Source organism: Macrotis lagotis, chromosome 1, assembly GCF_037893015.1.
Source record: "Macrotis lagotis isolate mMagLag1 chromosome 1, bilby.v1.9.chrom.fasta, whole genome shotgun sequence".
Taxonomy (NCBI): domain Eukaryota; kingdom Metazoa; phylum Chordata; class Mammalia; order Peramelemorphia; family Peramelidae; genus Macrotis; species Macrotis lagotis.
The window spans coordinates 168815010-168840479 of record NC_133658.1 but is presented as its reverse complement, the minus strand read 5'-3'; the positions used below and the strand labels follow the sequence as shown (position 1 = coordinate 168840479).

The window sequence follows — 25470 nt, the reverse complement described above, 5'->3', positions numbered from 1 at the left end:
TTATGTATGTACTTGTTATAAGTACATTTTAGTCTTTGTGAGTAGGAATATTTCATTCTCTGCTTTTGTTTCTCCACAGGCTAGGACATAGTTGGTTTTTAAATAGTCTTTGTTACTTTATTCATTTATCAACTATTAAGGATTATTAAGTTGAGTAGTAGAGCTTAGAAGTGTATGGGGTCCTAGAAAAGAACAAAGGCAGCTCAGTAGGACAGTAAAATGCTGGACCTGGAATCAGGAGGACCTGAGTTCAAATCTAACCTCAGACACTTAAATGGTTGTGTGACCCTAAGCAAGTAAGTCATTAACCTGTTTCACTTTCCTTATCTGTAAAATGGGAATAATAATAGCACATGCCTCCCAGAATTGTGAGGATAAAATGAGATATTTGAAAAGCATCTTGTAAAATCTTAAAGTGATATAAAAATGTTGTTATTTGTATTAACAATGCAAATGACTCACCTACAAAGGAATCAAACCCATTTAGTCTGCATGTACTCAGTCTATTATGAGATGTATCATATTTTCCGTCTTCAGATAAATAGTAACATTTCTTCACCAAGAAGGTGGACTGCTTTTACATTAACTAACTCAGGTTGTTTTAACTCCTAGAATTGTTTGTGACAGTAGATGGGGGAGGGGGATTGATGGAGGGAAGAGGGATAAAAGAAAGTTTACTATGTGTACTTATTAGATCAGAGTGAGGAGCATCTGAATTCTTCCTGCCTTTCACCAGCTTGCAAAATCAACAGCCAACCAGAACCAGTACAGTTGTCCACACAAATAAAATTTGGAGGCCCTAATTAAAATGTGAATATAAGTTTTACCTCCCCCCACCAAGAGAAGTGTAAGACACCTCCCTTCTTTGAAGAAGTGGGAGTCCTAGAGTGTGGAACATTGCAAATATGTTGCTGTGTCTTGCTAGTTTGTTTTTAATCTTCATCTTTTGTTTTTAAATTGTTGTTAAGGGATTGCTTTCTGAGAGGAGCTGGGGAGGGGGGGCAAGGAAGAAAAGAATCATCATAAAAGCCAAAGATGCAAAGAAAAAATGTTGTTAAAGAATACATTATTTTGGAGGCAGCTAGGTGGCGAAGTGGATAGAGCACTAGCCCTGGAGTCAGGAGTACCTGAGTTCAAATTCTGCTACAGACACTTAATTGTCTGGCTGTGTGACCTTGGGCAAATCACTTAACCCCATTGCCTTAAATAAATAAAAATTTAAAAAAATATATGATTTGAATGACATTATTTTCAAATCTCCTGTGGTATCATCATTATATTTCCAAATCATTAGGGTTTTGGCCCTCTTTATGTTGAATGATCCTCAGCCACATCTCATCCATACCTGGAAAGTTTTGCTCTCTACTAAAAATACTCACAAGTTATGATCATTGGTCTCAATCTAAAAAAAAAAAAACCAAAAGAAGTTGGCCTTTGGGCCAGCCCTTCAGTAAGATGATGAAGGCCTGTAAATGGAACCTGTTTAATAAGACTTATGTTCTTCCTTCCTGGATGCTCCTCATGTTCTGGCTCTGTGGTATATAGAGAGTATTGAAGGAACCCTCATGTCCTGGAACTTCTGGGATGACTAATATAATGAGACTGATCCCTTGAGACAATAAGACCCATGACTGTCAGTCTTGTTACTTTATACCTCAAACACAGAAAGGAGATAAGGAAAATTATATGTTTGCCCCCACATGCTCATACCTACCTTCATTATAATTTTGTCTGGGAAGTTGGGGGAAGAGTATAATTAAAGGGCCTGGACAACTATAGGAGTTGAGGGGGGGAATGTGCTTAGCATACATCATAGTGTGTGGCAGGAAGCATGAATTTATAGCAGATCAAGTGTTGGACTTGGGAGTGAGAAAGATCCTTTATAGAGTCACAGATAGGGTCTCAGATTAATGAGTTTCTTCATCTATAAAGTGGGGATAATAATCCCACACCTATTTTAAGGATTATTTTGAGGATCAAATATGATTATGTATATGAATATGTATGGCTATATTTATATATGTGTACATATGTATACATGTATGTATCTCTTTGGAGACAGGCCTCGAAAACGGCAATTCATCATCTTTCAAGAAACAGTCAATTTTGGTAGATTAGAGAGGAGAGCAAGACAATACCTCTGCTCTGCGCCCCCCACCACAAAAAAAAAAGCAAGAGAGAGAGAGATTTCTAGAAAAGAAAGAACTAGGTAAAAGCACACTAAATGAAAGACAATCTTTTGGGTCCTTTGCATTAGCACCAGTTAATTGAGGAGGTTCCAAAGAATCATGGAAGAGTGTCTCAGTATGGGCTATAGCAATAGGTAGTAGAGTTCCTGAGCTGAAGTCAGGAAGACCTGAGTTCAAATTCTACCTTAGACCCTTACTAGCTGTGTGACCTTGGGTGAGTCATTTAACCCTGGTTGCCTCAGTTTCTTCATCTGGAAAATGAGCTGGAGAAGAAAATGGCAAACCACTCCAGTATCTTTGCCAAGAAAGGCCCTAAAGGGGGTCACAAAGATTCAGATATGACTGAAAAATAATTAAACAACATAGCAGCAGTATGGACAGGAAACTAGACAGCCCTTCAATCATTTATCAAAATATTTTCAATTTGCTTTTGAAGGTAAAAAAAGACCACAGTTAATATAGAAGCCGTGAAAACAATCTAAAAACCAAAGCAAATTATTTTTCTTTCAGAGCAAATTATTTTTGTTTCTTTTTTTAATTAACTTTATTTATAACTGTGAAATGACAACCATTAGTTTCATTGTAACATTTTGGATAAGGCAGAAATACATGTGATGATTAGCATTATGAGAATGAATATTAAAACCATAAAAAGCAATTTCTTTTAACTATAGAAGATATTCTTTTATTATTACTATTATTCAACCCTATGATGACTTTTTTCCCTATTCTATAGTTTTCAGTTTTTTGTTAAAATAATTGTTAATGGGGCAGCTAGGTTGGACAGTGGATAGAGCACCAGTCCTGGAGTCAGGAGTACCTGAGTTCAAATCTGGCCTCAGATACTTAATAATTACCTAGCTGTGTGGCCTTGGGCAAGCCACTTAACCCCATTTGCCTTGCAAAAAAATAATAATGATAATTGTTATCAAGCAAATCTGAAGATATGTTAAGAAGTGGTGAGTACAGTCAGTTGGGGGGGAAAGTAAGACTAGTAAAGATGGTACCAGTGATAATCTTGGAGTTTTTATAGATCATTAATAAAGTTAGAAGGAAAGTTTGAGGTACTTTTTAAAAATTATGATAACTGCTTATCTTTAATGTCAAACACAGTATATCAACCTACTTTTCTCAAGTTGGATATTGTCTGAGACTAGAAGAAAGAAAAGAGTAACCTATCCTCTCAGTGTAAGCAAGAGACTCAAAGAAGACTAGTTTACATTTCAGTTTAAAAAAATAAAATATTGTGATCAGTGTCTCTTAAGTTTTGAGTTTCCTAAATTAATCTTATGGTCAATTAATTTAAATTTAGCCAACTAAATTGACTAAAAAAACCACTTTGGTTGTTGAAATACTTTGACAGAATGCAAATGTTGGTGTCAGGAAATTGAAGGTAACCTTTACCACAAAAAAATATGTTTGGAATGTTTTTATTCAATATATTTATTCTATTAAAAATTCTGTTTGAGAATGTTTAGTCCCTATCTATTAATGGAAAAAGCTTTTATTTTCCTTGCTGAATCCTATGGAATGGCATCTCTTCCTTTTTGACTGTGAAACTGATCTCTGCATTTCCTTTTGCAGATGTTGTGCTGGAGAAGGCCATGCACAAATGTATTCTGAAACCTTTGAAGAGCCATGTGGAAGCCATGCTGAAAGATTTCCATACTGCTGATGGCTCATGGAAACAGTTAAAAGAGAACCTACAGCTGGTCAGACAGAGAAGCCCTCAGGACCTGGGTGTGTTTGCCCCAACTCCAGATTTTGTGGATGTTGAAAAGATCAAAGTCAAATTCATGACCATGCAGAAGATGTATTCACCTGAAAAGAAAGTCATGCTGCTTCTAAGAGTTTGTAAATTAATTTACACAGTCATGGAGAATAACTCAGGTAAGGACTCTAGGTAGATCAAAGCTACATCATTTCCAATGTACTTTATTGAAATGTTTTGTCAAATGGGCATTTGTTTTAAATATTTAAAATCATGTACCTCAATAATCAGAGAAATGAGCTATAAATAAATTTCATAAGAAATAATAGATTTAGGGTTATGAATCTGAAATATCTGTTTCTTTTTTTATTTTGAAAACTGCTTTTGATTAATATTTTATTTGTTTTCCAATTATTTTTTATGAGGTTTTTGGCAAGGTTTTGAATTTTATAATTTTCCCCCATCCCCCCCACAGAAGGCAGTCTGATAATCTCTACTTTGTTTCCATGCTATAATTGAGTTTGTTGAAAAAAAGAATCTTAACCTTGAGGAGAAAATAAAATATTAGAGACAGCAAAATTATGTCATACATAAGACACTTTTTAAAAAAAATTGAAGATAATAGGCTTTGGCCTTTGTTTAAACTCCATAATTCTTTTCTCTGGATACAGATGGTATTCTCCATCACAGGTACTCTAAAATTGTCCCTGATTATTTCATTGATGGAATGAGCAAGTTCATTAAGGTTGATCATTACTCCCATGTTGCTGTTAGGCTGTACAGTGTTCTTCTGGTTCTGCTTAGCTCACTCAACATTAGTTCATGCAAGTCTTTCCAGGCTTCTCTGAAATCCCATCCCTCTTGGTTTCTAATAGAATAATAGTGTTCCATAACATCTATAAATCGCAATTTGTTCAGCCATTTCCCAATTAATGGATATTCACTTGATTTGCAATTCTTTACACTACAAACAGGGGAGCTATGAATATTTTTGTACAGGAAACATCTGTTTCTTGGCTAATTCTCTTTTGTGGCAAAATAACTAGATATCGTCTTATGAATTACAAAGTTGAAAGATGGGCAAAATAAGGTTTTTCTAACACTGCTTACATTGGGCCTAAAAGAAGGCACACTTGGATCCCTTATTTACATACATAATATCATTCTTAATATCATTACAAATTTCTACATTGTGAAGTTGCTTTATGCAAAAAAGAATAGGGGAAATACATAGATTATATTTCAAGAGTACTGTAACAATTAAAACATATACATAAGAAGTATATTACAAGGTAACTTAAGGAAATAGAAAGCACTAAAGTTCAAGTATATCAGAAAAAAGCTTCATGGAGAAGTTGGCACTTGAGCTAAGCCTTAAAGGAAGAAGAGGTTTCTTAATTGTGGAGATTCAGCAGATCAATTTGACAAGGAAATAGTGTATTTTAGGTATGGAGAATAGTTTGTGGGAATTCATAGAGGAGATCGGTGGATGGAAAGAAATAACATCTGGAAAAGATGGGTTCTATTCATATTATATAGAACCTAAAATACCAGTCTGAGGAGTCTGAATTTTATACTCTAGGGTGAAGAGTCTAGGTAATACAGAAGCCTTTAAAGGTTTAGTTTGGTTTGGTTTTAGCAGAGGTCATAGAACTATGACTTGGGAAGATTTAATAACCTTCAGGAAATTATAGTGGAAAGAATGAATGGTCCAGGCAAGGGGTGACATGGACCTATATTAAGTTTGGAAATGAGTAGCAAAAAAAGAAATGAATAGGACATATTTTAGAGGCAGAATAGGAAAGACTTGGCAACTGTTTGGAAATGGGTTATGGTAGAGAGGGGTTGTTCCAGGGTTATAAACGTATGTCACTGGAATAGTAATGGTTTGAAAGGAGATGGGATTAAGTGAAGAAAATGTTGTCTGGTTTTACATATTCAGTGTAGGAAGACTGATGGAACCTCCAGGTTTGGATGACTAGCAAGCAGTTAGCACTAGAGACCTGGAATTCGGTAGATATCTTAAGGATAGATGTGTTGATTTGGGAGCCACCTGTACAAAGATGAAAACTGAATCTATCAAAGCAGATGCCATTATCAAGAGAGATAGTGTACAGAAAATAGTAAAGAACAGAGCTTAGGGGAGTACACATTCCTCTAATGAAATAGTGGGTGAATAATTTTCTAGTAAAGAAAACTGAGACAAATTCGTCAGTTAAATATGAAAAAAGCAAAAGAAAAAAGTACGTTCTATCATGAAAATCAAGGAAAAGAGTATACAGGAAGAGAAAAGAAGATCAACACTATCAAAAATCAATAAAAATGATGTATACTATTAGTTCAGATATAGATAGATGATGTGGACATTGTCTTTAATTTTAATAACTTAAGTGGAGAACTTGAGGAGAACAATTTCAGTAAAACCTGGTCAGAAGTCAGGTTGCATGGCAAGAGAAGTAAGAGTTGGTTATAAGAAACAAAAGCAATGGATATAAACTACTCTAATAATTTGCTAATGAAATATAGCATTATCTTTTGAGGGGATAATGAAGGTAGAAGAAAGTGTGTAATTATTTTTTTAAGGATGGAAAAGAATTGAACATGTGTCTAGGCAATGGGAAGGAGAAAGGAAGAAAATGAAGAATGTAAATATAAGTCTTTTAGAGGTTAACAGGAAGGAATATAGATAAAGAGAACTTAACATTCACTAGAAGAAAAGTCATTTTTCCCCCTCTAAAAATGAAGCAAAGGATAGGTGGAGGAGTGAAGATATAAATGGGTTTTGTAGTATGGAATAGAAGAGATGAGAGAGGTTATGATGAATGGTCTCTATTTTTTCAGAAAAATAGAATGTGAAATACCTTTCTGAGACTGGGGTGAGAGTAACACTGAAAACTTGAGTCAAGAGGAGATTTAGATAACAGTAGTTAATCAGAATAGCACATAAGGATTATCTGGTAGCAATGAAGGCCCAAATGATATTAGAAAACATAAGTGTGCAATTCTTGGCCAGAACATAATAATAGGTTGCCTCCTAGCTCTGCCACTGTTTTGTGCCCTGAGAAAATTGCATTATATTTTTTGACCCTCAGTTTCCTCATCTTTGAAATGGGAATAACTATGTACAACCCCTAGAGTTGTTGAAAGTATTAAATGTCATTTTAAAGATTACTTATGTTATCTTATGTTATATGTCATCATCAATAACCTCCATGAACTAAAATCATAACCATCTATAACTTAGTAGATAGAAAGAAAGACAGGAACAAGCATTTATTAAATACCTACTATATACCAGCATTTTTCAGTGCTTTACAAGGATCTATTTCATTTGATGATCATAACAGCATCACCATTTTACATTTGAGAAAACTGAGGTAGAGGTTCATTGACTTGCCGAGGATAGAAGTTAGTAATTGTCTGTGACTCGATTTAGACTCAGTTCTTCCTCATTCCACAATTAGTATTCTATTGCTCAACCTAGCAACCTCAACACTTGAAAGGAGGCACTTTAAACCTAGAGAGATGAAGTGACTTTCATATAGTCACATATCTGTAAGAGCCCTAATTTGAAGCCAAATCTTCCTGCAACCACTCCATCCACTATACCAAATTGTCTCTCTAATATTCATTGCAATTAATAATATTTTGTGATAATATGAGATTTTTTTAAAAGAAAAATGCAAAATAGAGAGATATTCAAATCAAGAGTATAAATAAAGAGATTTTGGTGCATTGGAAGGAATGCTATTTGGAATCAGAATTGGAGCAGAATTAAGTCTACTTATAATTTTATAAACCTTGGGTTTTGGTTTCCCCATCTTTAAAAAGATAGAAATTGGTCTAGATGACTCTTCAACTCTAAATCAATTTAACACAAATTTATATAACACTACGTTTAAGACACTGTGGTAGATAGATATCAAGAGTCTATGGAAATAGGATCTTTTCTGTCTTATATCCAGAAAGGGCCTTCAGCCATGTTTTCTACCATATAGAATGTTCTCTCTGATAGAACTGTTAGTCCAGAAAACTGAATTTTGATTGTAATTCCTAGAAGAGGAGAAACACCATTTTTATATTTTTAACTCACTTTTAGAATTTCCTGGTAAAACTTGTGATATGAGATTGCAATAGAAGCTGATAGGAATTGTGTTTGTGTGTGTGTGTGTGTGTGTGTGTGCGCGCGCTTGTGGGCATGTTTTGGGGGATGTGTGAATATGTGGATATGGGGTTATAATAATCCCAGAGAATTTCAGAAACACTCACAGCCACATATGTAAATGGCATATTCCCTCAAAATGGCATTAGTCTATTAAAAGCAATAAATTTTGAGGGGGGGAATGATCTTGGTAATGATTTTCTCTTTGTCTTCCTTCTCCATCTCAGGGAGAATGTATGGTGCAGATGACTTCCTGCCAGTTTTGACCTTCGTAATAGCACAATGTGATATGCTTGAACTGGACACAGAAATTGAGTACATGATGGAGCTGTTAGATCCATCATTGTTGCATGGAGAAGGTAAAAACTGGTTGACAAAGTAATTTGGTGTGGTGTTCTTTAAATCGGGTTGAATTACTATATTTTGTATTAAAGGATAAAACTCTGCAGAAAATACTCTGTTTAGAATAACATGGTTTGCTATGAGAAGGAAATTAAGATTATCTTTTAGAGACAAGTATTTAATTTTATTTTTGTCATCAATACTTTCAGTAATCTGAAGCCCATGTACATTTTCTTACAATATTTTTAAATGCCTAAAATAAAATACATAGATTTACAAAGCAAACCAATTATATTGAAATATAGCTATCCAAAATATTTTTGTTTGTTTGTTTTTAGGTTTTTGCAAGGCAATGGGGTTAAGTGGCTTGCCCAAGGCCACACAGCTAGGTAATTATTAAGTATCTGAGGCTGGATTTGAACTCAGGTACTCCTGACTCCAGGGCCAATGCTCTATTCACTATGCCACCTAGCTGCCCCCCAAAATATTTTTGAAAAACATTCATATACCCCAGGTTAAGAATTATTGCTTTAGGGTAGCTAGGTGGATAGAGCGATGGATAGAGCACCAGCCCTAGAGTCAAGAGGACCTGAGTTCAAATGCGACCTCAGACAATAATTACCACAATTATTTGGGCAAGTCACTTAACCCAATTGCCTTGCAAAAGCCCCCCACCCCCACCCCCAAGAAAGAATTTCTTTCTTGCTTTAGAGTAAGTCACTTATTTCTACCAAGAGAAATATTCCTGTTAGGTTTGTGAAATGGAAGAAATGAAAGGCCATTGAATTCTCCACCTGAACTTTCCTCACCGTGGACAGTTAGAACATTGATGATATAATATATCTTATCATTATAGCAGAGATCACTTGAAACTTCAATGCATTGATTTGTAATCAGTAAAGTTTGATTTGGCATTATCTATAGTGATCAGAAATCAAGTAGGAAATTTTTCTATTCTAACCAATTCAGTTATATATTCACCAGTATAATTCAGTACTATTCAGTGTTCTCTGTAACAATGAGGTTTGCTTTGGATTGGTTGAGTCGACATTCTTCTGCAATAGCTAGGAAATGTGTTATATCAGCACTATACCTTCAAGGATCACAGAATAGACCAGGCCAAAAGGATCAACAGAAAATGTAACTCCTCCCTCCCTCTCCAAAATACATTCACAAATTCAAGCAGTTGAAGCTGGAAAGTTAGCCTTTGATTTTGGTTTCAGTGAGACTCCTCTCCTCCTACATCCTTCTAATTATGCCACTTCACCCAGAGCTAACCCTAACAGTAGGATAAGAGCCAGAAGTCATCCTGTTCTGATTCCGACTTAGTAATAAATATCTTTAGTTCCTATCCCACCTGAGAACCAGCTTATACTGAGCCTCTTTAATCCTCTTGACCAGGTTTTCATCTGTTTCTCTCAAATAGTACTTTTAACTTAGGAATCAGGAATTTAGTCATAAATGATGAAAACACTTCCCCTCAGTGTTTTCATCTTGCCCTCCCTTTTTGGACAGGAAAAAAGTCATGTGAATTAGTCTCTTAAGGCCTAAAAGAAATACACAGTAATTTCTATGGTTCCATTTACTTTCTTCTACCATGTCATTATTACAATAGAGAACCAAATTTGGGGGTGTAGAGTGGGTAGCCTTCAAAATGTTTGTTTGCCAAGTGAGAATCTTTTGCATTTGGGGGTAGTATGTGGAAAAATAAAATTCTCTAAGGAAATTATCATTGTTTTTCAAGACCATCTTTGTCTCTTATTTATTTTCCTATATTCAAATTGAAGGCTGAAGTGACTGGAGAGAGGAGAAGAAAATTAGAGGATGCTTTTACCAAAGTGTATCCTGTTCATTTTGGGGTCTGTCTTTCCCATCTTTCCTCCTAGTAACATTTAATTATCTTTCTACCTTTTTGCTATTTTCTCTTGTGCTGTTTTTTTTTTCATTTTGGCTAAAGTATAGGAACAATTAGTTGAAGCCACTGTAGAGTTCTTTTAAAATAGAACCTTGAACTTAAGGATGCTGACCACTGGTAATGAATTACTCATTCTAATCTTATTATTGCTAAGCTAAACCTTTCATTAGTTTGTTGGGCAGCAGATTACAATTCTTTCCTGCTGATTAAGCAGGAGATCATCTGAAAAAAAATTTCTTTTAAATGCATTCTGATGTCAGGGTAGTAGTTTACTGAAATTATAACCCTTTTGTTTTTAAGCTTATTAAATTTAGTTCCTTTCTGCTATATTATCCCCTTTTGTTCCTTGACTAGAGAAGTTTGAAGCTTGAAAATCTTTTCTTAAAGAAAAAACAGCTTCTCTATACCCCATTGACCTTCCTCAAGTTCAGGTTTTACCCCATCAAGGTCTAGTTCAGGTTCCATTCTCTCCATAAAGTCTTTCCTGGTTATTGTAGTCAGTATTTTTTTGTTTTTTTTTTTTTTATTGTACCATGTTATCCTTCCAATTCAATCACTGTTCATGGAGAACTTACTGAGTGTAGAGCACTGTGCTGCTCCACTTTAGGAGATAGTACTCTTCTCCTGTATTTATTAAAGCATCACTTATGGATGACACTCTGGTAGATTCTGTAGTGGGTAAAAAAGAAAATAAAAAGTCAGGATTCCCCAACTCCAAAGATTTTTTTTCCAGTAGTGGAATTAAGATGTTTCCTAGCATGCAGAATTGCTATTAACTTGATATTACACAAAAGTGATTTATTACGGCATGTACGTCCTTCCCCAAATGAAATAAAGAAATAAATAAAAACATAACTGAAATGCAAAATATTGCAGGAGTTCAGAGGGATAAAAAATCACTTCTAGGGGCGGCTAGATGGTGGAGTAGATAAAGCACCAGCTAAGTAATTATTAAGTGTCTGAGACCGGATTTGAACCCAGGTACTCCTGACTCCAAGGCTGGTGCCCCATTTGCCTTGCACAAACCTAAAAAAAAAATCACTTCTAACTCAGAGGATCAGGGATGACTTCATGGAAGAAATGACATTTCATCTGAGAGTTAAGAGAAGGAAGTATTTTGATGGACTGACAAGAGAAGGAAAGAGGAGTATTCTAGGCTCAGGAAATGGCATGAGTAAGCAGAAAAGCAGGAAATGACAAGGGGTGGAGGGAAGTTATGTGGCACAGTGGATAGAGAGCTGACCTGGAGTTCAAATTTGACTTCAGACACTTAATGCTTGCTCTAGCTGCCTAATCCCATTGTCTTGCAAAAAAAAAGGAAAGAAATGACAAGGGGTCCAGTGTAACTAGAACATAGGGTATGTCCAAGAGGATAGAAAATAAAGTGGCAGAATTGTAATCAGAGAAACAGAGTCAGGAAATAATAGCATCTATTTTGCCCCTCACACTGCGCTGAGCTCTGGAAATGCAAAGAAAGGCAGAAGACAATTCCTGACCTCAAGGAGCTACATGTCTGATGGGGGGCACAACATACCCTATACAAAATAAACTGGAAATAATTAGCAGAGTGGTCAAAGTAAGGTAGATGTGGAAAGGCTTACTGTACAAGATAGAAAGTTAAAGCTAGAAGAAATCTTGGAGATCATCTCATTCAACCTCTTCATTTTAGAAATGAGGAATTAGACCCAGAAAGCCTTAAGTAGCTTACCAAACAAAGGTCATAAAGGTAGTAGACAGTAGTCAAGCTGTAATTTGAGACAGGATCCCTGACTCCAAACCCACTGCCTCGATGGAGGGTTTTGAAGGTTGGTACATTTGGAAAATACCATTCATCTGACAAACAACTGGTATTTAGAGAAAAGTTTTGAACAGGACAGTCTAATGTGTCATTGGGAAGATGAATCTGAAATATGTAGGATTGATTGGAGATGGTAGGTAATGGAGCCAAGGAAACCATTGTCAAGAAATAGATTGTAGGGACAGCTAGGTGGCGCAGTGGATAGAGCACCAGCCCTGGAGTCAGGAGTACCTGAGTTCAAATCCAACCTCAGACACTTAATAATTACCTAGCTGTGTGGCCTTGGCCAAGCCACTTAACCCCATTGCCTTGCAAAAACCTAAAAAAAAAAAAATTGTAAGAGCATAAGCTAGGGTAGTGGGAAATGAGAACAGAAAAGAAAGGATAGCTTTTAGAGAGCTTCTGTAGGCAGAATTGATGGGATTTGGTGACCAAATTAGGTGGGAGTGGGAAGGAAACAGGAAAGAAAGACATTAAAAATAGCTGAGGTTTTGAGCCTGGGTGACTGCAATAATGGGGGCTACCTCCAAAATAGGGAAGTCCAGAGTAAACTTAATTGAGGGAAATAGGATTTTTATTTATTTCATTATTTACTAATTACTTTTTTCATTAGATATTTCTCCATTACTTTTTTTTATTTTAGCATTCTCTTTTTTCAATTTTGAGTTCCAAATTCTCTCCCACTTGAACTCTCCCCCATCCCTTGAGAATGAAAGCAATATGTCAATTATACATGATATGGAACATCTTTTATTAGATATTTCCCTGATCAAAAAAAATAGTACTTAATTTAAAATACAAAACAATACATCAAGAAGGCATCATGCTAGAACCTGAGAAAGATACAAGAATTCAGAGAAGACCCTAGCCCTAGTCCTGTGAAGTGATTCTTAAATCAGATACAGGTCGGGGTCTGCTGAAGCCAGTTTGAACTTGCTTTTATCAGTGTGATCCTTTAGACCAAATAATCAGCAAATGTCACAAATCAAGACTTAAGTTACTGCTTTGTTGCAGTCTAGACTTAAGAAAATAATGGAGAAAATGTAATAATGAAGATTAAAGTTGTATTGGGGGGCAGCTAGGTGGCTCAGTGGATACAGTACTGGCCCTGTAGTCAGGACAACCTGAGTTCAAATCCAACCTCAGACACTTAATAATTACCTAGCTGTATGACCTTCAGCAAGTCACTTAACCCCATTGCCTTGAAAAACTACAAAAAAAAGTTGTATTGGGATTTTACCAACACACCCCTGGGTCCAGATTAGACTAGATGACTTCTCTAGCTCCTTCCAATTCTGAGATTATTTTGTGACTTCACAACCAGTCAGTAAATTATCATTTTTATTTCCAAAAGGGGCTTGTGTGACCAAGAGAAATGTGTGGTCACTAGTGATTCTGCCAGGCAATTTCTCTATGAAACAAACCCCTGTTATACCTCATTTCTTGAGTAAAGAAAAGATAACTGTTGAAAAATGGGGGTGGGGTGGGAAGAGAGAGCTCATTTTGATTGCAGTTTATGTACTTTTACCATAGAAAAGCTTGAATAATTTCATTCCCAAGGACTATGGAAAAATCATCCATTGCTGTCTTTCACAGGAGGCTATTACTTAACCAGTGCCTATGGAGCGCTTTCTTTAATAAAGAATTTCCAGGAGGAACAAGCAGCTCGCCTGCTGAGCTCAGAGACCAGAGACACCCTCAGGCAGTGGCATAAGAGGAGAACAACGAATAGAACCATCCCATCTGTGGATGACTTTCAGGTATGGGGCTGGTGATAAAGGACAATAGATTATTTATCTGTCTCATTTTTAGCACATTAGGAAGGCAGTCAGTGTTAAATCAGGGTTCATAGAGGACACTGGAAATTGAATTCCATGTGTTTCCGGCTTTTGTTGAAACGTCCAAGAGGGAAAAAGCATTTTAAGTTACTATTTCTCCTTGAGTTTCACTTCTCTCTTTCCTTCTTGGTTAAAAATAAAATACTGGATTTGTTTTACTTAAAAAATGAAGTCAAGCTGAGGCAGAATTTGGTTCACTTGGAGGGCTAACTGAAGAGCAAACTCTCTAAGAAGGTGAGGCATCTACTACACATAAAGGACAGGATAGGTCTCTAAAGGTGCCAGTGCCAAAACCTTAGTCACTGTTACTGTCCCCTCTCTCTCTTTGAACAAACAGCTCGCTTTGTTTGATCCTCACATTACCTTCCCAACCTTAGACTGTTTCCTTAGATGTCAGAGATCTTGGGGGAGTAGCAGCTGTGATAGGAAATACACTTAGGAAATCCCTGAGTCATCTCCTTCTCCAGATTTTCTTGCTGATTCTAGTTTAAGGTTTTCCATTATCAAGAGCATACTGGTAATATGGGCTTTTTGATTAATTTTGAATTTTTCATCATAAACAAGCTAGTAATGTGGGCATTAAAAGGGAAAAAAGGAATTAATATTGAAAGGAGAAGAAAGGGGGGTTCACTTGTGATCTGAATTAGGCATAATGTAAATGTAATTAGGCATAATGTAAAAATGGTTAGTTATATTTTTGAGATTTAGTTTGAATTCTAAAATTCCCCAAGGTGGTGCTGTTTGTATTTACTCCTTCTAAATCAGGAAGGAGTGGAATTAAACTGAATTGATTAAAAGATTTTTGCCTGTTTGTTTCCCTGCCTTCTCACCCCACTTTTTTTCCTTCTTTTTTTAGCCTTTCCAGCCCTCTTAAAATAGCTGAGAGTTCAGTTTTGATCAGAGTTGGCTCTCCTTTAGTAGGCAAGATCAGCAAGTTAAACACCAAAATTATCTTCTAGGAAATTTCTTAATAGACATGTGAATTTGAAAAGGGTGCATATTTTTCCTCTGTGGGTTCCAAAAAGAAATGCTCCAAATATCTGATGACTTAGACACATACTCAGGATCTTGCAATTATGTTCAGCTTCCTGGGATCACATATTGTAGAGCATATGTCTTTCAAAGGGAAGAACAGAACAATTGAGTGAAACTGCCTCTCCCCAGCTTCCTCCCTCTTTCCCCACCTCTCACCCCCATGAGTGTTATCCTGCCTTTTCTGCTACTCTATTATCTAGTGTTTCTTTCATGGCTCTTTTTCAGACAAAGAAACTGAAAAGTCTGCCATTTTTTAAAAAGTAGTTTCAGCTTGGAAAAGCCAAGTATGATTTGGAGATAGTGTAGCTTAAAGCTTAAAATGACCATTTTGGATATTGAGCTTGCTCAGCAAGGAAAAAGTTCAATCAAAAACAGCATTTTAAAGTTTAGAACCTCTAAATTCTAATGTTAATGAACTGGTCTGGAGGACAATAAAAACATTTGCTAATTTTTCTTTTTTTCTCTCTAATCTGATTTATGGTATCATTGATGGAGAGAATGACTAATAAAGAAATCCCTCTGCCCTCTGCAGGCCCACACAATCCCTGCAACTTACAGTCCTAAGAGAGGGACTTGAAGCACTCAGAGGATAAGTAACTTGAGCAATGTCACAGAATCAGTATTTCTTTTTAGGTTTTTGCAAGGCAAATGAGGTTAAGTGGCTTGCCCAAGGCCACACAGCTAGGTAATTATTAAGTGTCTGAGACTGGATTTGAACCCAGGTACTCCTGACTCCAGGGCTGGTGCTTTATCCACTGAACCACCTAGCCACCCCAAACTCCAACTCAGAATCAGTATTGATCACAAGTGAGACTTCCTGTCTCAAAGGTCACCTCTATAGACCCTGTGGCAGACCACTTCTATGTTTAAATAATGTTTTATATTTTTCAAAAAACTCATGCATTTTATCTCATTTGATCCTGACTACTACAATTCTATGATGAAGACAGGACAGTTATTATTATTATTATCATTATTATTATTATTATTGTTCTGATTTTACACGTGTGGAAACTGAGACTTTGGAAGCTATTAAAATATTTGTATTTGTATAAAGTCTCAGGGCTAGAAATTTGTAAAAATTGAGACCAAAACTTAGTTCCTTTGGCCTCATTTTTACTTGTCCAATTATCTTTCTGTTTTATAATAGTATAAGGCAGGAATTGCTTCTACCTAGGGTTATTGCATTTTCCTTTTTCTTGTGTGAAGCACACCATCAGCTGCATATCTAATTTATACCACTCTTCCCACATAGTCTCCTTTTGACTTTACTGAAATTACTGTAATTGCCACCACCCCATCCCAAAGCCCCAATCTTAACCATAATTTGCCTCCAATGAAAATGATAAAAATGTGTATGTACTTTTCTTAAAATGGTTTTTGCCCATAGTCAATTTTGAAATATTGAAATTTTGAAAAAATTTATTACATATCATCTTAAGATCCCAGGAAATTGAAGGGGCCAAAATTATTTTATAGTTAACTAAATAATACCTGGCAAAAAAATTAAAATAAACTTTAGATATATAATGTAGTGTTAAATCTCCAAACTTGAACTTATTGATTTGTGTACATTTACTACTGAAAGAAATTTGAGAATGGGATTGGGGAATTTAAAAGATATTTTGTAACAGAGTCAAAGAATAGAGAATTTGTGCTCAGCTCACTGAGATGTTTATAGCTCAAAATATAAACATTTGGTGTTTGACAAATTGGCCAACAATCATTGTTGCTTACTTGAGAGAAAGGGAGGTAAGGGATGGGGGAATTTAAAGCAAAGCATATATATATATATACATATATATATATATATATATATGTATATATGTAGGAGGGCAGCTAGGTTGCACAGTGGTTAGAGCACCAGCCCTGGAGTCAGGGGACCTGAGTTCAAATATGACCTCAGACACTTAATAATTGCCTTAGCTGTGTGGCCTTGGGCAAATCACTTAACCCCATTGCCTTAAATAAGTAAAAAAAAAGAAAAGAAAAGAAAGAAAACTAAAAACCATTAAAAAAAAAAAAAGCAGTAGCAGCAGGATAGAAATGAGTCCTCAAGCTATCACTTGGGTACCATGTGTCTGACAAGTGAGTTTATTTCTTGATTCTATTTGTAAATTAAGGTTTTGATGTGGGAAAGAAATAAGTGAGGCCATAAGTATGCACAGAAATACTTTCCTTTTAGTGAAATACTTTTTCTCCCCAGGCACTGAAATTTCAAAAAGCATTGTTCACTGTTTAGAAGGAAAGTCCCAGACACATTTTGACAAATTCAAATTCATTTCACTCACATCCTATGATGGAGTTGAATCCCACAATGATTAATGACTGCTTTGTACAATTTTAGCCAAGAAAATAAGTATTGATATTCTCTACATGTCCTTGGTTTTTTTTTTTCTTATTTTTTTTTCTCATTTTACAGAATTACCTCCGAGTTGCCTTCCAGGAGGTTAACAACGGTTGTACAGGAAAGACCTTATTGGTGAAGCCCTATATTACTACTGAGGATGTGTGCCAACTTTGTGCTGAAAAGTTTAAAGTAGAGGACCCTGAGGAGTATAGCCTCTTTCTTTTTGTTGATGAAACTTGGCAGCAACTAGCAGAAGACACTTACCCCCAGAAAATCAAGGCTGAACTGCACAGTCGACCACAACCTCATGTCTTCCATTTTGTCTACAAGCGAATCAAGAGCGATCCATATGGAGTAATTTTCCCAAACAATGAGGAAGAAAACATCTCCATATCCTAGAATGATGCAGGGTTCTTCCCAGTAGCACACATGAGCTATTGTTGGGAGTATCACTTGGGAGTCACATGCCTGAGATTTAAAAAGGCAGGCTCCAGGCTCTTGCTCAATGGCCAAGCTGTGAGAAATGTCCAGTCTCTTGCTCAGTGGCCAAGCTGTGAGTAGTGCTTATTGTGAATATGCATACAGCAGTGGTGGCTGTGATTACCTTCAGCCATCCTGTGTCCAATCAAAGCAAACTGAGTTTCTTGGAATGTTAGGATTTTCCCTTCAGTGTCCTTCAGATACTTGATTTCTACAGCATCCTGAGGTCTATTTTCTATCTACCCTTTAAGACAGGTTTATTTTGATTTAAGCATATGTGAATATGCTGGATAAACTTGTTGCTGTCTAGGCTAGTATTCTCATGATTTCACCAGCAGGTGTTTTGACAAGACTGTCCGATGCAGTGCATCAATTAACTCTCACAGTTCTATGGATGGTTGCATCATCCTTTCCTCTAACTAATATTTTTTTTATAAAAAGCCTCTGTTTTTATATTTCATAGAAATTTTTATAGCAGTTGCAGGTAAACTGTCAGGGTTGGTTTTTAAAATATTTTTGTAACTATAAAATATTCTATAATTATGCATGTTGATTTTTAACATTTAATATACAAAAAATAAATCTCTTGCTGGTTTTAGAGTATTGCATTAAGAAGTCCCTCTTTTCTGAACTGGACATTTGGGCAATTTTTTAAAGGGGAGACTGCTGGATTTCTTTAAGAAACTTGTACCACTGACACTGGCCTCTGAATGCTTGTAGATAAGTATGATGTAGGTATCTTGAGTTTTGTTCATGCACAGTGTGCTTTGTTTTTGTTTTTTACCAACAAGTGATGCTGGGAATAATGAAAGAACTGAATGTAGAGAAAGGAAGAGGGAGAATGTATAGAATATAACCTAGGAATGAATTGTTAGTCTGCTGGTTCAGGCTCCTAACAGAATGTTGGGGAAGGAGATGGAAGGAATCATGCCTGCTTAAAGTACTGTAAATATGTATTGTGATTTGGCAATATCTGTCTTGAATGTGATTTACTTTCATAAAGAATTTTCAGAAATCAACCAAGAAAATCAATGATAACACTAATATTCTCTCCCAGTAAGTCAAAGCTAACAGCATCAAATTGTTCTGAATTGAAAACAAGGATGTGTACCATTGATGCTGTTTAGGGGAAAACAGCTATATAAAAAGACACTGAAAAATCCCTTTGAGTTTCAGAAATGTACATTGAAAACAAATTTGCGTGTGCTTGTATGTAAGACCTGTTTAAGAGTGCAGTAAATTATGATTCTTCTGTCAGTGTACAAACCCAGGTAGTTCCAAGAACATACCTTTGCTACATGTAAAGATATGCAGCTGCCTATTACAAGGAAGGGACTGTACTTTTTTTTTTGCATTGGTTTTGTCACGTTTCTGAAACCCTCAGCACATTCTGTGTTGTGTTCCCTTGTATAAATGAAGAATGGATTTTGCACATAATACATTTTAATACTATATAATAGTCATGTGTGGACATTTGTGTTTTTTGGATAATTTTGAAAAATTGCTTCATTTTTTTTTAGGATTTTGCAAGGCAAATGGGGTTAAGTGGCTTGCCCAAGGCCACACAACTAGGTAATTATTAAGTGTCTGAGCCTGGATTTGAACCCCGGTACTCCTGACTTCAGGGCCGGTGCTTTATCCACTGCGCCACCTAGCTGCCCCATTGCTTCATTTTCTTCAGCAGTATCCCATAACTGTGTGCCAAGAAGTCTTTTCCAATGTTTGTGGTTAGCAAACACATGAAGAACACATATGTATATACATATATGGTAAATACTGTGAGAATGAAGAAATTCAAGGAAAACTCTTCTGATGCAAAATAATTTCTAATTTTATGCACAATATTACTTTCCTTGTTATAGAAAACCATGATTAATTCAATTACATTATGTGGTAAAAGGCAATGTATTATAGTGAAGTAAAGACTAACTAGCTTTGGAGTTCAGGTCCTTTTTCAGACACTTATTCTTGCTGTTGCCATGAGACCACACACAAATCACTCATCCTCTCAGTATCTCAGACAACTCTCTAAATTACAGATGAGTTGCCAATTATAATAATGAAAGGACTTTATATCTTGGAAGTTCCCAGAGTGGTTGAAATCTTTGGTCAGAACTGCATCAGAAATCTAATGAAAGGTCAATATAAACTCAATAATTATCTTTCAGTAACAAGTAGCTCAGCAACATTCCAAAATCAGGGCATATGTTAATAAGGATACCATTTAACACCTCCCCCCCTCTGAAGTGTTCACTTAATGTTTAACAAGTTAAATGAATATCCAAGTCCTCAAATCTGAACCATTTTCATCCTATTATGTTTTTTCATTCTATCTGTTTTTTTAAAGCAAGCTGTCCCAAAAAGTTTTAGGGTAGTTTTAAAGCTTTAATAACTCAAATTTGCCCTAAGGCTTTGGGACGCCCTATATTTGTAATATTATAGACTCTTTATTAGAGATTCCAGCACTGAGCTGCTCTCTTCTGGACAAATTAGAAATAACATCTTTTCTGCCATTAATATTTATCACTTTTAAATTCTTGTTTATCATTCAAAAATCTAATTCAGGAAATATTCATTAACATAAAAAAGGTGAGAAGTAGAATCATAGAATGTTGGAGCTGGAAAGGAATTTAGAGCTTACTTTTTTTTACTTATCTGTATTCCCATTTTATAGATAAGAAAAAAGAAATGAAATACCTTGCCTTGAATATAGCTTTTAGTCAAGAAATAACTAGCAAATTTTAAGACTTGACCTAAAGATAATCTTAGATAGATAATAGGATATAATACAGAGATCAAAACAGGAGAGCATGATGTGAACCGAAGAAAACATCATAAGACCATTCCTTGATCTGTCTACCATTGAGCAATGTTTCCTTTTTTAAAATTACAACATAACATGTGTCTCCACTTTTTCCCCCATGCAGACATTTCTCACTTCTCAAATTGCCAGGAAACAGACTTCAGTAAAATTTGGAAAGGATAAAAGATAATAAAATATATACATGTAGGGCAGAGGAGGAGAATGAATCACTGAATATAAAAATCTTATGAAATTTGGACCCAGACCAAAGGAACAATCTGATATCACAAACATTGTCAGAATAATGTCCCTTAGGATCCAGAAGTTTAAAAACAACACCCCCCCAAAAAAACCCAACTTAAAACAGTTTAGTATTAATGTGGAAGTTACTGAGAGACACAAGAAAACAAAGTCAGGAAATGAAAATAATAACAAAAGTTTTTATTCATAGAAATATTAAACTGCCTCCACTGTATTTCTTTCAAGCTCATGACTTTTTGTTCAGACACTACTATAAGAAAAGATGGTAACAAGCATTTTCTTAAGTACCTCCTATGTACCAAGTACTTTACCAATATTTCATTTGATCTTCATAACAACCCTGGGAGGTAAATGCTATTATTATCTCTAGAGTTGAGAAACCTTAGATTTCTTAGGTAGTAAGTCTCTAAGACCTGATATCAAAGCAGGTCTTACTGACTCTAGGCCCAGGACCCTATCTATTGTACCACCTGGGGAGGCTCTACTTCCCACTACTGTAGGAAAAAATATCTTAATCAACCATATGGTCCCTTTTATAATGCCACAAGTCTCTGGAGGATGAATTCTCCAAATTCTAAGGAATACTTAATGGCAACATACCTCTATCTAAACAAGTTATTCTGGCAGTACTTTATAGCTCATTTATAGAATGAAAAATATTTCTTTAGTTAAGATCTCTTTTATTTCAAAAACTTCTACTTTTAAAGACAGAAAGATCATTAAAAGCCAAAAAACAAAGGTATATATCTAAAGACTTTTTCTTGAGGATTAAGTTCTAAACTTATGATAGAAATCATCTGAAATTTTACACATAAAATATATTTTTAATTTATTTCAAAGGGTTATGAAGATCAAATAAGATCATAAAATCTTAGGAAGCTGGAAGGAACCAACCCCCTTATTTTACATATAACTAGGAATTCAAACAGATTTTCCAGATCTGAAAATATCTGAAACTCAATGGTATGAATTTTGCATTCATATTCCTAAGATGTTTTCTTTATATCCTAGGGAATATGGAGAAAGACCAGCCAAAGTTCATGGAGACATATTCTCTTTGAATGATCTACTAGTAGACAGTGGATAAGCAGCTCCACCACAAAAGGCAGAGTAACAAATCCAAACTTTGGTTTCCAATTCTAGGGTGCAAAAAACACAATTTCCTAGTCCAAATATGTCATTTCTACAACTATGTAAGAGGTCTCCACCCAGGAGACTTTTGGTCCCATTGGAAATTGGATGATAATGAAGATGACTCCTCTTCTATCTCTGTCAACCTGACTCATAAGAGAACAATAAATTCAGATTCTAAGCAACTAAGCCAAATCTACTTTACCTTTTCTAAGAAGAAATGTCCTTTTTTTTGTGGACTTCACTCTATGAATCATTAGCTTTCTTGATTTAATTTTTATCATCAGGAACATGTTTATTTGGAGCAACCAAAACCCAAAATGAGGTTATGCCACGTTTCTTTATCTTCCTCCTCTCAAAGTTTTTGGAGTAAGCATTTGTTTTCCTTTATAGAACATAGCTCAATAACCATCAAAGAGCAGATATTTTATACAAGTTCAGAGACTTGCAGGCTTGGCTTTAGAGGTCCTGCAATCATATTTAAAACACAACCCCCCCCCAAAAAAAAACTGATGGGTGTGGCTGAAGCTTGTTGAACTATGATTCCTCCTACGAATTTGCAAAAAAGTTGAGGAAGTGATTTAACTTTTTTTCTTCTCCCTCTGCCTGCAGATGGCAGAGATTTATTTCTAAATATTTCTCTTTAAGCCATTCTTAATCACTGATATTTTTTTATGTAAAATTATGATCAGTCATAACTTATATATGATTCATGTCTATTATTGTGTACAGAGGGGCTATATCAGAAAAGACCAGTAAATGATATGCATAAATAAAAGACAAATCTCTATCTAAATATCAGTCAATATATATATTTATTAAATGCCTACTGTGTTTTAAGAACTGTGCTAAACACTGGAGATAGAAAGGAAGGCAAAAGACAGTCCCAAGGTAGACAGAATTCTTTTTCCTCTGTTCCTCAGCTAAAATCATGAGATAATCTTGTATTTTTTTTATTTTTAGTAATAACTTAAACTGCTAAGAAACTTGAGATATTCAATATAGATTAGAAATTATTTGCCTAAACTATGCAAAAGTCTCGAGTAAGTAGATTTAGGTTGGTTGCAGAAAAGTTGGAAGCTTTTCCCAGAGCCAGAGACTCATTGTTCTCTTCTTTTCAAGCTATGTGTGTTCCTTGTCTCTGTGAGGCCTTCACCAAAAGAGATTCACTACAAGAGAATCAGGCCTAGCTAAGAGAGGAGTTACAGCAGATGGACGAGTGAAAAGCGAAAGAAGTAGGCCTTCACCTTCAAACTACAAATCTTGTCAGACAGCTGGTTATATATGGATGCTCAAAGTGAAGTTCCAGAAAGGACATTAAATCATAGCGAGATGCACAGACCATTGGGCCTAGAGTCAGAAAAGATGCATCTTTCTTATTTCAAATCCAGCCTCACTTACAGTTGTGTGACCCTGGACAAGTCACTTCACCCTGTTTGCCTCCATTTCCTCATCTGTAAAATGAACTGGAAAAAGAAATAGCAAACAACTCAATGTCTTTGTCAAGAAAACCCCAAATGTGGAGCACCAGCCTTGGAATCAGAAGGTAATAATTACCTAGCTGGGTGACCTTAGGTAAGTCACTTATAACCCCATTGACTTGCTAAAAAAAAAGGAAACCCCAAATGGGGTCACAGAGAATTGGAAATGACTGAAACAACTGAATGATGACAGGAAAGAGCAGTCTTCTAAACTCCCCTCTTTCTACTACACTACCTTAAAATGAAGCATCAAAAAACAAAGTGGAAATATATGTCTTTTATCTAATATAGCTTAACTGTTTAAATAAAAGGAACCTTTGTTATGCATTATGACAAATTAATCCAAAGAATGGAATTCTGCCCTCTTCCTACCTATGTTAGCTAAAGATTTAAAACCCAAATGTCAAGTTTCTGTAGATTTGGATAGATGTATGTGAATGACTTCTAGAAGAAATATAACAAAGTTCTCTATTACTGTTGTAGGTACCACCATCTTTGAAATCATCCAGGCCTTTGACTTTAGGTGTTATCCTTGACTCCTCACTCACCCTCAGGTCCCTCTCACTCCCAAATTCAATTAATTGCCAAGTCCTATCATTTCTACCTTCATAATATCTATGTGCCCTTTCTCCACCCCCCATCCCCCCACAGTGCCTACCACCGTGGTACAGTCCTTCATCACCTCATTGCAATAGCCTGCAAGTTGGTTTCCCTGTCTCAAGTCTCTCCCAATTCCAATCCACTCTCTCTTCATCTAAAAACTGATCTTCAGGAAGACATATCTGACCATGTCACCTTTTCCCTCCTCATTCAATAAACTCCAGTGATTCCCTGTAACTTCTAGGATCAAATCTTCTGCTTGCCTTTCAAAGTCCTTCATAACCTGGCCCCTTCTTATCTCCCCAATCTTAGATCCTTCTCCTGACATATCTGCCATCTAGAGACACTGGTTCACTTAATAATCCTCACAAATACAACTTAATCTCCCAAACTAGAGTACTTTCACTGGCTGTCCTCATCAAAAATACTGTTCTTTAATTATCTTCATCTTCTAGCTGCCCTGACTTCCTTCAAGTCTCAGCTGAGTCTCATCTTCTACCAAGAAGGCTTCCTTTTGAGACTGCCTTTGATATAATATCTATAGAATTGTTTGCACAAAGTTACTGGCATGCTGTCTCTCCCTTTAGACTGTGCTCTCCTTAAGAGCAGGGACCTTTGTAGTCTGCCTTTTATCCCCAGGACTTAATACAGAGTTCCTGGCTTAATGTATAATGAATCTCTGCCATGCAGATTAAAAGCAATAGTCTGCTTTTAAGTTACGGGCTAAAATCCAAATAGTTTTTTCCAAAAGGAATTATGGATTACTACCTGACTACTCCTTTTCAGTCTCTTGTTGAATCTTCTTCCTTCTCTGTTCTGGATCTTCTCTTTTCTTTATATATTTCTGTCTCTCTTGGTGATATCATTTGCACCTATGAGGTGATGAAGGTCTGTACCACGGTGGTAGGCACTGCTGGGGAGTGGAGGAGGTGGAGAAAGGGCACATAGATATTATGAAGGTAGAAATGATAGGACTTGGCAATTAATTGAATTTGGGAGTGAGAGGGACCTGAGGGTGAGTGAGGAGTCAAGGATAACACCTAAAGTCAAAGGCCTGGTCCAACAGTTATCTCTATACTACAAAATCAATAATATTAGTTCTTGTCTTCTAAATTCCAAATCCACATCTTCAACTACTTTCCTGGCCATTTTGAACCGAATGTCCTGTAGGCATCTTAAATTCAAAACTTCCCCTACTTATGAATCTCCCTGTTACTGAATGAAAGGATAAATTTTGATAATGAGCCTGGATTACTAGGTACATCATAATCTTCCCAGTTCTCTACTCTCACCTCAAAAATTCATTCAATTACTAAATATTGTTTTTGCATTTACATCTCCCCTTCTTTCTAGTTACACAACTACCAACGAAAT

General features: G+C 35.9%; 1 protein-coding gene across 8 annotated transcripts in view; it reads left to right on the top strand.

Moving 5' to 3' along the window:
* Positions 1 to 24981, top strand: part of RIN2 (Ras and Rab interactor 2) — a 230083-nt gene extending 205102 nt beyond the window's left edge. For 7 of the 8 annotated variants that reach the window (XM_074209358.1, XM_074209357.1, XM_074209355.1 and 4 more), the window contains 4 exons: positions 3774 to 4079; positions 8290 to 8421; positions 13714 to 13877; positions 17413 to 24978. In XM_074209358.1, coding sequence (XP_074065459.1) covers positions 3774 to 4079; positions 8290 to 8421; positions 13714 to 13877; positions 17413 to 17739 — 929 coding nt within the window. In that variant the 3' untranslated portion in view covers positions 17740 to 24978. Of the gene's footprint in view, positions 1 to 3773; positions 4080 to 8289; positions 8422 to 13713; positions 13878 to 17412 lie in introns of all 8 variants that reach the window. The other variant, XM_074209359.1, reaches the window with a different exon arrangement.
* Positions 24982 to 25470: the final 489 nt, after the last annotated feature.